Source organism: Python bivittatus, unplaced genomic scaffold (genome assembly GCF_059951505.1).
Source record: "Python bivittatus isolate LINGU-HERP-01145 unplaced genomic scaffold, Pbiv_v1 ctg000000_np1212, whole genome shotgun sequence".
NCBI classification, from domain to species: Eukaryota; Metazoa; Chordata; class Lepidosauria; order Squamata; family Pythonidae; genus Python; species Python bivittatus.
Window position 1 is genome coordinate 5,818,895 of NW_028277028.1, and position 13,494 is coordinate 5,832,388.

Below are 13,494 nucleotides of genomic sequence, written 5' to 3' on the forward strand. Positions count from 1 at the left end.
TTCTTTGGTGGAATTGTTTGATTGCAAACAACTTGCAACAGATTTAGGGAGTTTGCAATGATTTTCTGCAGAGTTGGTGTCAGATGAGAGGTCCAAAGATATCAGTCAATTAAAGGTTTTGTTGCTACTTGGGTAAACAGCAGCATTTGTTTCAATTCATCCAGTCTTCTCAATATTTCTTCTTGTATGCAATTTGGTAAGGCTTCAAAAGATTAATTTAAATTAATTCAAAATTAATCCTATTTCTAGAACTTCATCAGTGCCTATTTTTTCTTGCATCATCTCAGTATGATTATTGAGCAGTGTCTTGTCAGGTATGCCAAAGGTGTTGGGTTGCTCTGGTTTTTATCATTTGGCATGCTGCCCATAGTACAAGGCAGGAGAGTCTCTGTTTGAGGTGTTAAACCAAAGAGGGCAGTCCTTTTTCCATCTTGGAAAATGTGCAGTGGGTATATTTGAAAAGCAGCAAGAAAAGGTTTCATTTTAAGTAGCATGTAGGGGATGGTGGAATGATTAAAAAACAGTAAAATCTGTTTGTGTCCTGTCATGCTAGGAAGCCATTCGACAGACTGATCATATGACACTGGCATTGAAGAGAAGAGCTAAGTGATAGAATGAAGGCTCTTCTGGGAGACCAGTGTTCAATGTTAGTTCTACTGAGTGCAACCCTTAAGCAATTTGATTTGTTTGAAGTGTATGGTTGTACTTGTTTGGGTTTATCTGTTTGGTGTAAAGTGAGGCTGTAACCTCTGCCTATATTTGGTTGTCATTTCAAATTTTAATTTGTTCTCCTGAGCAATTTTGTTTCCTTAGCTTATCCATAAAAAGATTGGAGAATCTTTTCAATCAGATGGTTTGATTCCTCATGCAAAGTAGAGGAGAGCTCTAATAGCAGTTGTTTTTCAATTTCTGCTTCCAAATCTGAGTTCAATATATCATAACTGTTAGAGGTAGGGAATGGAGTGGAAAGGATTTATTTTGTTATTACTTTTACTCTCAGTTTTCTTGTCTATCATGTAGCCATCAGTTTTTGGCTGCTTTGTTGGTTTAGGTAGAATCTGTAAGCCTGGATCTGTCCTGTTGCATTTCTTGTTCTTCCCCACTCCTTTGGTGTTGATGTATCATATCTGAAAGCTTAATGATGTTTTAGGGACTTGGTGTTTAGATTTCAAATCTCTCTCATAGAGAATGTGTTTATTAAATGAAACAAGATAAAAAACTAAGATGTGTGAATAGGCTATTTGTAAAAACAGATAAAACAAATAAAATATCATAAGGAGATCAGCAGGGAAGCTGCTGCTCCACCGCCATCCAGAACTGGACTCTGCTGCAGAATATGATAGGAAGGATTATTTGAGAGTTGGAGACAAATAAGTCAACAAGCAGTTTGCATGCTGAATTAAAAAGCAGAGATAGTTTTGATTAATGAAGATTAGCTATGGATGACTATAACAAATTATGGATTCCATTTATTGAAATATTTATTGTACAACTTTATATATGTATTTATGTGACGCTGAAAGTTGCCGGCCAGAAATGGTCGACGCTTCAGCGGTTCGAGCCCAGCCTTCACGTTAGCAGGGTGAACTCCTGTTTCCTCCCCAGTTCCTGTAAACCCAACAGTTCGAAAACTCACGTGAGTAGATAAATGGGTACTCTCACTCCGGTGGAAGGAAAAATGCTGGCGGTGCCTTGCAAAAAGGAGTCGGGAGCAGTTGCCGGTAAGCGCGAAAAACCGCACGCGCCCAAAAAGGGCGCGAAGCAACGGAAACCCCGCCTCCTGAGCTCGCCAGCTGGGCTCTGCTCTAGGAAGGAGGCTCTGGCAAACCACTTCCGAAACAATTGCCTTGAAAACTGCAAGGACTTGTCCAAGCAGTCACTGCAGAGTCGGTAACGACTGAGCGCAGATAAAAAAAAAAAAAATGACCTGTATGTTCCTTTTTATGTTTTTAGCTTTCTTTTTTTTCTTCTTTTATCATTTTGTGTATTCTTTTTCTTTGCTTTTTGTATTTCTTTGCTTTATTAACTTTATTTAGTAAAGAAAAAAGAAAAAAAAAACCTAGATAGCAAACAGGGAACAAATCCTATAAACCTCTTTTATATTGACTTGTTGCTATGAAAACAAAACCTGATGAAAAAAAAATATGGGCAGTTTTAAAAAAAAAGCAGAGTGAGTCATATAGGAATCATAGGTGGTGAGGTGCTCCTGATCAGCACAGCCAGATCACTTTACGCTCTCTTTTCCTCAAGATACTTAAGAGAAAAAAAGAGTGAGTATTGATGCTCCGAAATTGAGAGCCACTGTGGTGTAGTGGTTCACATGTTAGAATAAGAGCAGGAGGACACAGGTTGAAGTCCACCCTTAGCCACAGAAGCTCACTGGGTGATTTTGGGCCAGACACTCTCTCAGCCCAAATTATCACACAAAGTTATTGTTAAAAAGAGGGAAATCAGACATATCTAAAAGCAGATAGTACTTTTGGAGTAGAAGGGAAGATCCTGCTACTTTTTATTTGTAATAGTGAGAGTGACATTGGTTAGATAGTTTCAAAGTGTCAACTAGGTTTACTTGTAGGAAGGGATACCAACTGCAACTGCAATGAGCCTCAATAAAAACACAAAACCACTAGACACATACATGTATGCCAGAGCTCCTCTGCTAATGTCCTGATCCCAATGCCTGGCATATGAACACCTTCCTATATTTACATTTTCTGCTATTACAAACATAAACTGCACATTTATCAGCAGAATTCTCATGGCTATAGTAAAAGGCCAGATTGAAAGACACACATCTGACAGCGTAAATATAAATCAATTCAGAAGTAATCCTACCCAAATTTCAAGAAACTACTTCTATATAACTATGTTTAGAATTGCAGGGTAAATCTTAAATTACAGATGGTTCTCGTTTAACAACCAATCATTCAGTGACTGTTCAAACTTATGATGACACTGAACATGTGGTACTTAGGACTGATCCTCATATTTATGATGCTCCCAACTTCCCCGCAGTCATGTGATTGCTTCTTTGCCGGCTTCTTACAAGCAAAGTCAATGGGGAAACTGTAGGTGCCAGAATTTCTGTCACTAAGTGGCATGGTCATGTGACATCATGCTTTACAACCGTGTTGCTTAAAAACGGAAATTCCAGTCCCAATGTTAAGTGAGGATTACCTGTATAAGGGAAAATTGTTGGAATAACTGTAAGAAGTCATAGCATAATTATAAGGATATTATATAGATTATAAAGGCAATAAACAGTGAAGTATCAATAGTTAATCCTATTTGTTAATCTTTGTTTAAAAAGTTTGTTTTATTATTTTTGTAATGTTTGTTTCTTGTACTGTTACATATGACAGAGTCCTGAGAATTGAGGAAAGGTACAAACTCTATTAAATAAATGAATACAATAGTCAACACTCTTTTAATGTTATTAGGTTAAACAAACTAACTGAGAATGTGACAGACAATTAAGTGCTTTATTAAAAAAAGTATAACCAAATGATAGAGAGTCATCAAAATATGTGCCATTGTCTTGGTTGTTACAATATCAAGCACTGGAGAGGACAGAAGCAAAGCATTGTCATGTACTGTAAGTGGGCTGCAACTAAAATAATAATCATTCAAGGAGCAAGGCAATAAGAATGGAAAAGGCAAAAGATTTACACAATCTGAAGAGAACCCAGAGTGTCATATAACCAATACTCTGATGTGAGTTGCAGCAGTTCTTTTTTTAATGTTATATTTAACTTTGGATGAAAAAGCCAAATAATTTTATGCTTGTAATATTGATTTCCTAAATTGTAATTAATATTGATAGAATTTTCTTTTCTCTATTTTCAATACTTTAAACTATCTAAATAATAGAATGTTAATAATTTCTAATCATATCATTCAGTATAAACATCACTGTATTGAAACAATACAATGTATCAAGATTTATAACAATATAAGAATGGAAGATTTCCTGATTTGGGAAACTAAGAATGCCTCTTAGAAACATATTTATCAGCCTTAAAATAGAAGTTATGAAAACAATGAAAAGTTAGAGATTTTCCCCAACACCCAACCCAAACTTGCAATTTTAATGCAAAATCTGAATATGATTTTTCACTAACACTTAGTAAATCAAACTATCATCATTTTGGGTATGGATTTTCTTCAGAAACTTGGTAGTATTTGAAATAATAAATGAATTATCATTTAATTAAAACAAATGATAAGTAAAGCAGCAATATGATAAACAATTAAAATATCACTTAAAGGAAATATAATAAAATACTTAATTGTGGAATTGTGCAATCCATAGTAACTAAGTCGTACACTCTTGTTGTGCCTTGGTCCTCCAAACCTAAATGGCTGCAACTGAAATTGATTAGCCAGTGGCACATATTTCAGGGTAACCTAAAAGGAGCTTAACTGACAAAGTATCAAATCATATCACTGAGAGCAATCAAGTGAATTAAGAATTTATGAAAACTGAGCAACAGGATGAGGTGACAAAGGCAGTATATTCTCTTCCCCTGAGCAAGTTGCAAACAAGGTTCTCAATTCTTAAAAAAACAACAAAAAAACAAAAAACAAAAAAGCAGCTTTGAAGACAAAATCAGCTGTGAAGCCAGAAAGCCATAAGGCCACATTCCTGGGCATGCAAGTGTACAGCTCTCTGTGCACGGGGCATAAGTCTTGCATGTTTCTTCTGTGCAGATTAATACCTGGCTTTCAGTTTGCTCTCTCTGAGGTCAGCTCAGGTGGCTACCTTGATGAACTCTGATGACTTACGCAGATGACACCTTCTCCAAAATGAATAGCTCTTTTGCTATCACAGCAAACAACGATCTTCAGACAACAGCAAATCATTGTGAAAAATCAGAAAACAAATCTTCAAATGATTACTTCCTTCAAAAATGACCTACCATCCTCTTAACATGGGGTAGAACTCCAGGGATATGAAGCTATTATAAACGGATAACGAGGAACATAAATATAGGATGTGATGAGCACCTTGTCTATATACAGATTTGTGTATCCAGTATTAAACACTTCAGAAATCATGCACACACACACACACAGACTAGTAAACAGACAGAACAAACCATGGGTGATTATCTTGTTTGGAGAGAAATAAACTAGAGTTCCCATTTTACATACAGCAATGAAGAAACTACAGGTGGAATATCTCAGTGTATTAGCCGCACTCATCAGCAGCTAACATTTGCAATTAAGGAACATGTGTAGCATTTTTTGAAAGGACTGCATATTTAAAAATGATATTACAGGCCAACTAACTTTACTGTCTGTGGCAAGTTTATTATTTACATTTACTTACAGCATTTTTATACCATTTTTATTTTTTATTTAATAAATTTATTAAAATTTATATACCATCCCAGTCAAGTGACTCTGATCAGTTATCAAAGAATCTGAAACATCTAAAAGTCAGAAGCAAGGGAGCCCTCCAGCAGCAATATATTCTACAGTGTAGAAGCCTCAACTGACAGGGCCTGCCTTTTATCCCATGCACTCTGCACTTCGCATGGGGCAGAATCTTAAGCATTCTTTCCTCTCCAGATGGTCTAACAAGATGAGCAGAATCATTTTACACAAAATAGTACCTAACATGGAAAACATGATTAAAGACAGAAAGATCACACCACAGAAGAAAAGTCTTGCTGAAGAAAAGTAAGCACACTTTCCACAAAAAAGTCCCAACTTATTAAACTTCTCTTTGAATATGTCAACTACTATGAAGAAAAAAGCGATCTGGCAGACACTATTGCAATTTGACTTATAAAAACCTTTAACTAAATCCTTCATCAAAGGTTCCTAAGTAAATTCAGTATGAGTAAATAACTGATTAAATGAAAGAATATATGGAACATTTTATTTTGAGCCTAGAACAAATAGTCCCATTACAATATTTCTCAGAATAGTCAGAGTTGGCTATGCTTCCATAGGACAAAACTGAAAATGTTTAAAGTGCTCTGGGCATAAAAAACAATAGGAATTATGCTAAATCTCTTGGTCTCTTGTTTTTACTTCAAGGCTACAAATGTAGATAGAATAGTGCTACGTGTTTACCACTACTTGCCATCTAATTTATAGAAAAAATGACTGGGAAGATTTAAAAAAAATCCCTACCTGCTGCAAAAGAAGATGCACATATGTAACTCAATCATGTGGACTCTACATTTTCCATAGCAAATAATTTTAAAACCAAGAGTAACTTATCGTATTTTTCCGACAATAAGACGCCCCCATGTACAAGACGACCCTCACTTTTCCAACCCAAAATTAAGAAATCAGTATTTTAAAGATAGTGCAGAACACATTTTTATTTAGTAATTAGTTAACATTTACCTGATACACTCGGTGGCAGGAGGTCCAAACCGTCTCTCTGCAGCTCTATTTCCAGGCTCTTCTGCATAACTGATTACATTCAAGCACGAGTGAAACTGCCAATAGCTTCTCTCTGCAAACAGCCTTCCTCTAATTGGTTTGTTCAGCATCAGCTGACATCAGTTACATCAGGCTCGTGATTGGAGGAAGTCTGTTTGGGAGACAAGCTATTTCACTCATGATTGGAGGCTAGCAATAGGAGGAAGCCTCTCTGCAGAAACAAAGTATGGGCAGTTTTGCAACCGCGCGATTCTCGGCTGACTTCCTTGAATAAGACGCCCTTCAATTTTTAGGGTAAGGATTTTAGAAAAAAGTATTGTCTTATAGTCGGAAAAATATGATACATACTAAGTAGGCAAGCAGGCAGGTAGTTGGAAGCAGTGCTCTGTTTGCCCAGAAAAAGCAGCAGAGTCCACAATGGGTCTTCAGCCCTGAGCTATATGCTTATTAAACACTACTTTGCTCCAACGCTTTCTGCCCTCACCCACATCACCTCATCCAATCTAAGCAAAAACAGCAGGGACACTATGAGTTTGTGCTACTGAAATGGCTTGGCTGAAAAAAAAAATTAAGCAATCACAGGCCGTGATACTAACAAACCATGAAGAATTCCACGATTATTTCTCTAAAGTGGATTAATAAGATTAAGTGATGCAAACTAGAACAAAATTCACTATATCTTCACAAATGGAATGTGTATTGGCACTGATTATGAAATAAATGGATTCACAGCAGCTAGCTTTAAGAAAATATTAATTCAATACTAAAAAGACAAACTGATTGTAAGAAGTGAACATTACATCATTTGTATACACATAAATGCTGTGGTTAGCTTTGAAATATGTATTCAGTTCTGGCTATTAGAGATCACTATGTAGGAAGATGAGGATTTAGAGAAGATGTAGAAAGGACAGCCAAAATCATTCTGGGTCTGAAGTCGCTTCTGTATAAGCTAAATCATCCCCCTTTTTTTTTAATTTAGAAAAGATAGTTGGTGTGGGGAGTAATATAAAATTAGCCAGGATGTGAAGAAAGTAGGACAAATCTATATCCCAGGTCTCCCACTGAAGATTCAAAAGAGTTTTGTGGTTTGCAACACCTTACAATATGTGTAGCTGATATACCAATTGTAATCCTTTCTAGACAGAAACTGGGCATAACTAGCCATGCTGTATAACCTCCAGAGCATACACTGCAAAATCTGCATTGGTGCTGCCTTTGAAGATTCTCCAGACACTTCAGTTAAAGTCACAATGCAGCTGCAAATTGTTAACAAGCACTGAAAGGTGGGAGCATGTCTCAGCGTTCCTATTAACTTCTGAGGTATATCTGTGCACAATTCAAGATGCTGGTATTGATCTTTTAACTTCTTTGCTAGTTGGGACTACAGTATTGCAAGACATTGCTGCTGTATTAATTTGGAATTTCATATAGCAATTAAAGTATCACTCTCTATTGTAAGAATGATGCTAAATTACATGGATTTTAAGATTTATATATTTCTTTCCTGTAAGATGAAGAGAAAGGTTTAGCATCTGAAGGTCAAACACTTGTTGAACTAAACTGACAATCATTGTCTTTAACCAGCAGTTTCTACACATAACTACATAGTTATCCTCTTAAATGTGTATTTATATAGATGTATATTGCTGCCCATCTCATCAATGGGCCTCTCCACAGCTAACAGGAAATAAAATACAAGGTAAGTACAATGTACATTAAAAAAAACACCCTGTTCACAGCCAACTAACACCAAGTAGCTCCCAAACACACCATTCACCAATAGCGTGGACTCAATTACTCTCTGGGCCTCTATCCCTGTGAAAACAGCCAGGTTTTCAAGTTGAGCAGAGTCAGGACCATCAGGCAGTATGATGTTCCAGAGGGAAGGAGTGGCTATAAAAAGGCATGCTTCCTGGGTCCTGCTAGGTGACAATCTCTAATACTGTACATGAGATGTGAAGCATGCCCCTTCCACCCGACCTAATGGGACAGATAGAAACAATGGGAGTAAGGTAGTCCCTCAAATACCTTCATAAGTGCTTTATAGGTAATAACCAGAACCTTGAATTACACCCAGAAGCAAACAGGAGCTGTGAGTCCAGGGTCCCCAAATTGCAAACCAGTTCTGTCTGGGATAGTGCAAATCCATCCAGAACTATGGATGGGAAATAACCAGATCCAGGAGGCCCAAATCCTTGCTAGGGTTGAGCTGAGCCTGTGTCTTGCTAGAGTTGAACTGAAGCCTGTTCATCCCCATCCAGACCCCTGCAGCCTCCAGACATTGAGACAAAACTTCCACAGCATCACTTGGCTGGCCAGGGGTGAAGATATACAGTTGACTGTCAACAGCATATTGACACTTCACCCTAGTCATCATGTGACTTCACCCAGCAGCTTCATGTAGATGTTAAACAGGAGTGGGGAGAGAGTTAAGCTCTGAGGCACCTCACATAATGACTGTGGGGCAGACCTCTCCCCTGCAATCAACTCTGACTGGAACTGACCATGGAGGAAGGAGGAGAATAAGTATAATACTGTGCCCCCAACTTCTGGAGCCAATCCAAAAGGATACCATGGTCAATACTATCGAAAATCACTGATAGATCAAGGACAGCAAGGATGGACGCAGTACCCTCATCCAAAAGTGTTACCAATGCCATTTCAGTCCCATACCCCAGCCTGAAAGCTGAATGAAAGGGGTCCAGATAATCCACCATCTAGGGCCCTCTGAACCTGCAAGGCAACCATCTTCTCAACAACCTTCCCTAAAGAGGGGAGGTTGGAGACAGGGTGAAAGTTGTCTAAAATGGTCAGATCTAAGGATGGCTCCTTGAGGACGGGATGGACTACCACCCCCGCTCCCAAGGAGGTATTCATCACCACTCAAACATGTCATCCCTCGGGCAAAGAGGGAGATAAATCCAACACTGAAGTAGCAGTGTTCATATTCAAACATCACCATACTATATAAAAAGATAAAAACTTCAGTTCGACTTGACTTCTGATGACTACATGCCTTTGCCCATCTAATTTTCTTGGCAATAATATGGAAGTTGTTCACCAATGTCTTCTTCCAGGACATTTTTTTCAGCTTCCCAATCTAGCCTACAGCATGGGTCTTCTTGGTGATCTCCCTTCCAAGCATTAAACATCTGACCTTACTTTGGCAATGTCAGTTAGGTGCAGCTATAAATATCATAAGCTAGATGAGAATGCTGTTATTCCTGCTGTGTCACCAACCCTCTAAAGATGGGCAGAATTTTGCATATAAGACTTACATTCCTATAAGAAATTTTCAGTTTTCATTTAAGCTAACACTGCAGATACAATTCTGCCTTCAATATCCTCTAAAATATATTTTCTGAGCGCTGATATAAACAGTTTTCCAGTGATTATATCACTTCACATAAATGTTTAAACAAGATCCACAGATATCAGTGTATTTATTAGCTAGTAATGGAAGGTAAGAGCTGTCCCCTTTACAGAGTCCATTAGCAATTTAGGAAGGCTTACCCTACCCCCACTCCAAAAAACAAAAGCATATAAGCAATGCATACCAACCCCAAAGCTCAGATCAGTTCAGATTTCTCACATTTTTATACTACAGGTATTTAAATACAGACAAGCCATGTTAAACTACATTATACTAACTGGTAAGGAAATTTGTATGCTAAGTATCCCATTGTATCTATTAAGGAACAAAATATACCTCTAGTTACAATGTTTAAAAAGGAACACAGATATAAAATGAATTATAGTTTTTAGTACAAGTTTCCAATCTATGTCTGGGTACCACTGGGGGTCAGTGAAAGTACTACAGATGGTATGGGCTTAAAAATAAGAGACAGACAAAATATCAAGAGACTACCAAATCTTGTAAGATTTTCATTGTACTCCCCAAAATCTGGCAAGATTGTAGATCAACACATCATAATCTCATGAAATGTGATTACGTTATGAGATTTCATCCAATTTATTCCTATTTAATTTGGGGAATTTGTAAATGCTATTATGAGTGGGCCATGAGTGCCTTAGCAACTACTGATAATGTCTGACTTTATGTGGTCATTGCACATGTCAATAATAAAACAGGTCCACATAAAGGAAAAGTTACAAACTGATTTTTTTACCACAGAATATGTGAAAACAAACACAACTGCTCTTTTGCACACTGATGCATCCATATCCACAGTGCACATCTACAGAGTGGAATAGAGCAGAAGACAGCCTACAATATACCAGTAGATCTCTGGGTTATTTCAATATTCTCAACTTTTTAATAACAACAGTAGAAAGGGGGAAAATACTTCACCAAAATTAGACTTCAGAAGAGAGAGACCTGGCATGTATTTTGGGATGAAAGGATTATGAACTTGATTCTATTCTGATTCTGAGAACAATTCCCTAGGTTAAAGGCACCATACAGTATTTAATGCTGATTACATAATTTTGCACCTGTTTCTTGTTAATGGGTTTTGGGATGCTAGCACAAACTCCCATCTGCCCACTGCAGCTTTCCAAAGATTTTCTAAGACGAATATTTAAGCCTATAAGACAGCCTTGACTGAATATACTGAAACTTAAGCAAAATATTCAGCAAAACCCCACAAACCTTCCATCCACGTACAACTCAAATTGTTAGTAAAAACTGGAGATTGACTGAGAAATCATTAGTATGCAGCAGCGATCTGTGATCCTCCCGTGGTTTACCACTGCTTCAGGCGGAGCTAACCCAAGGCAGATCTATACATTCAGATCTCTCCCCGGCAGCATACCGCTTCCGTCACCGCTCCTATGCACGAAGCTGCTCCTATTATATCAACTTTCTCCCGCAGAGAAAAACGCGCGCCCGCACATCCAGCAACCGGGCCAAGCCGCCGCCGCAGCGTTTCCTTCTCTTTCGACGTCGACACTCAGCTCCTCGCGGGGCTGACCAGGCGCTCCGACTCTCCGCCAAGGCCGGAGCTGAGCTTCCCCATCTCGCTTACCCATTTTGGCAATGGGGGGGGCGGCGGGTTGAGAGATGCGCACCCGTCACTCAGCCGTCCCCCCTTCTCCTCTCGCTCCGCTCCTCTTCCTTCCGCCCTCACAGCAGCCACCTCCGCCGCCGTCGCCGCCTCATACCAAAGCTTTGGCCCAGGTGCCCGCTTCAGCCACCTCCTTCCTAAGGCCTGAAACAAGTGGCTCCTCCTCCACTCGCCTTCCGTCGATGTATCCTACTTCTTCCTTCAGCGACACAAATGCGCGGAAATTCTACACAAGCCTCTTGCGCTCACGCAGGCGCAGTTCCTCTGGTGGAAACTAAAGATTCCCTCAGCGGAAATGCACGCGTGCGCACTCTCAAAAACAGGCGGTGCTTACTAAAATTCTCAGCTGCTAATTACTGTACGAGCAGCGGGTAGTGGGAGGGATCTTTCAGTTGATCGTGGACTTCTGTGGATCGTAGTCTAGGCCTGTGGGCAACTGCGCCTAGAGGAGGATCTTGTCATTATAAACACTTAGAACAGTGCTTAAATGCAAACTCTCCATGGACTAGAATTCTGATCCTGGTGGCTGCCATGTAGTTATGCTGGCAAAAGTTTGTTAATGCTTTGCGGGATTTTGTTCGACTCCCCAGTCTAGCTTACAGTTTTGGGGCTCCCTTATGGTCTTCTATCCAAGTCTGACCTGGATATCTTTTATGGACTATAACTTCGCAGATGGTTTTCAAGTTTCTCTTGAACCTAAGGGTTTCTCTTAACCTAAGGGTTAAAATGTAAGATCTTGCCTGATTCGTGATAAGGACAGACTATTAATTATTTATTCTGATTGATGATTATCATAGTGGCTGTCTTGCTAATTGCTGAATATTGATTTTAATAATGGTTTTCAAGTGCTAAATTGATACAGGATCACTTTTATAGCAGTATTAATCTAATGTTACCAAAGTTTTACTCAGTTTTATATAGCTTGTGATTATTTTCTATTTCTGTTTCTTCCTTCTCTCTTTTCTTGGCTGTGCTTTCAAATATCTGTTAAAATAAAATGAAATAAAAAATCCAAGCTGCAAAACTGAAAAAAAAAACAGTAGCAAGCCCTCAACCTGCATAAACATTTCAGATTAGACAAGATTGGTAGATTCAGGACTGCATGATTGCACTGAAACTACATAAGGGACACACACTGCTTGGCAGAAGAGCACTTTAAGTAAAGCTACCCAGTCAACTTTCTCTCTAGTATCTAGAGTTTACCATCCCTGGCAGGAAAAGCAATGTAGAATCTTCTATGACTTTACTAAGGCAGCACCTTAACCCACTTTAGCACTATTTGTTTTTTTTTAGATTTCTACCCCACCCTTGCTCCCTTGGATATACAGGTATTAGGAAAGTCCTCCCTTCCCAATCTACACTTGTATTTATTTTTCAGAAGTAAGTCAGAAGTGTGCAGCGATCACTAAGACATCAGTTACATTGGAAACCTTTTTCTGCCTGCTTGTTGGGAATGGAGCTGTCCAAATGGTTGTAAGATGCATGAAGAAATCCAAAACCTACAGAAAAATCAATAAAATAGAAAATCATCAAAGGCAGGAGGAAGAGCATCATCCACCAGTAAACAATAGCATACAAAAGGCTTGTTCTAATTATAGGTTGTGATGCAATACAATGGTGATAGGAATTTTGCAACTGCCTTCATAAACTAAGGGTCCATTAGAAGGTAGATATAACCCTCTTTATTAATTATATGGATGTGCAAAATTTGGCCCAGGCACATAACATTCTGGAATGTTCTGGTCCCCTTCCAACTATGCCAAACTTCTCAATCCATGCTGTTCTGAGGCTGCTTTCCTGAAATAAACCTTCTAAACTCAAGTGTTCAAAGCTACCTTCTGGACCAAACAGACCTCTTTGGGGGTCAGACCAACCCTGGAACATTCCCAACTGCTTCTAGTTGAGTTACTTTCAGAAACTGCCAAACAAATGGACCAGGAGATTTGCTTGAGCATGGAATCCTATAGAAAGGGCAAGCACAGCCTAGAGACTCTGTTTGCTGACTTTCATATAGGTATTAATACATAAGTATTATATAGGTAATAGCTGAGTTATTATACTT

The 13,494-nt window shown here is 38.6% G+C and overlaps 1 protein-coding gene across 2 annotated transcripts in view; it reads right to left on the bottom strand.

Annotated features, from left to right (window-relative positions):
* MAP3K3 (mitogen-activated protein kinase kinase kinase 3) overlaps positions 1-11,680 on the bottom strand; it is a 47,749-nt gene extending 36,069 nt beyond the window's left edge. Inside the window, exon 1 of one of the 2 annotated variants that reach the window (XR_015796133.1) lies at positions 11,394-11,680. Coding sequence is in view for 1 of the 2 variants with exons in the window: in XM_007424438.4 (XP_007424500.1) it covers positions 11,394-11,397 (4 nt within the window). In the remaining variant the exon portion in view is untranslated. The remainder of the gene's footprint in view (positions 1-11,393) is intronic. The other variant, XM_007424438.4, reaches the window with a different exon arrangement.
* Between the last annotated feature and the right edge of the window lie 1,814 nt (positions 11,681-13,494).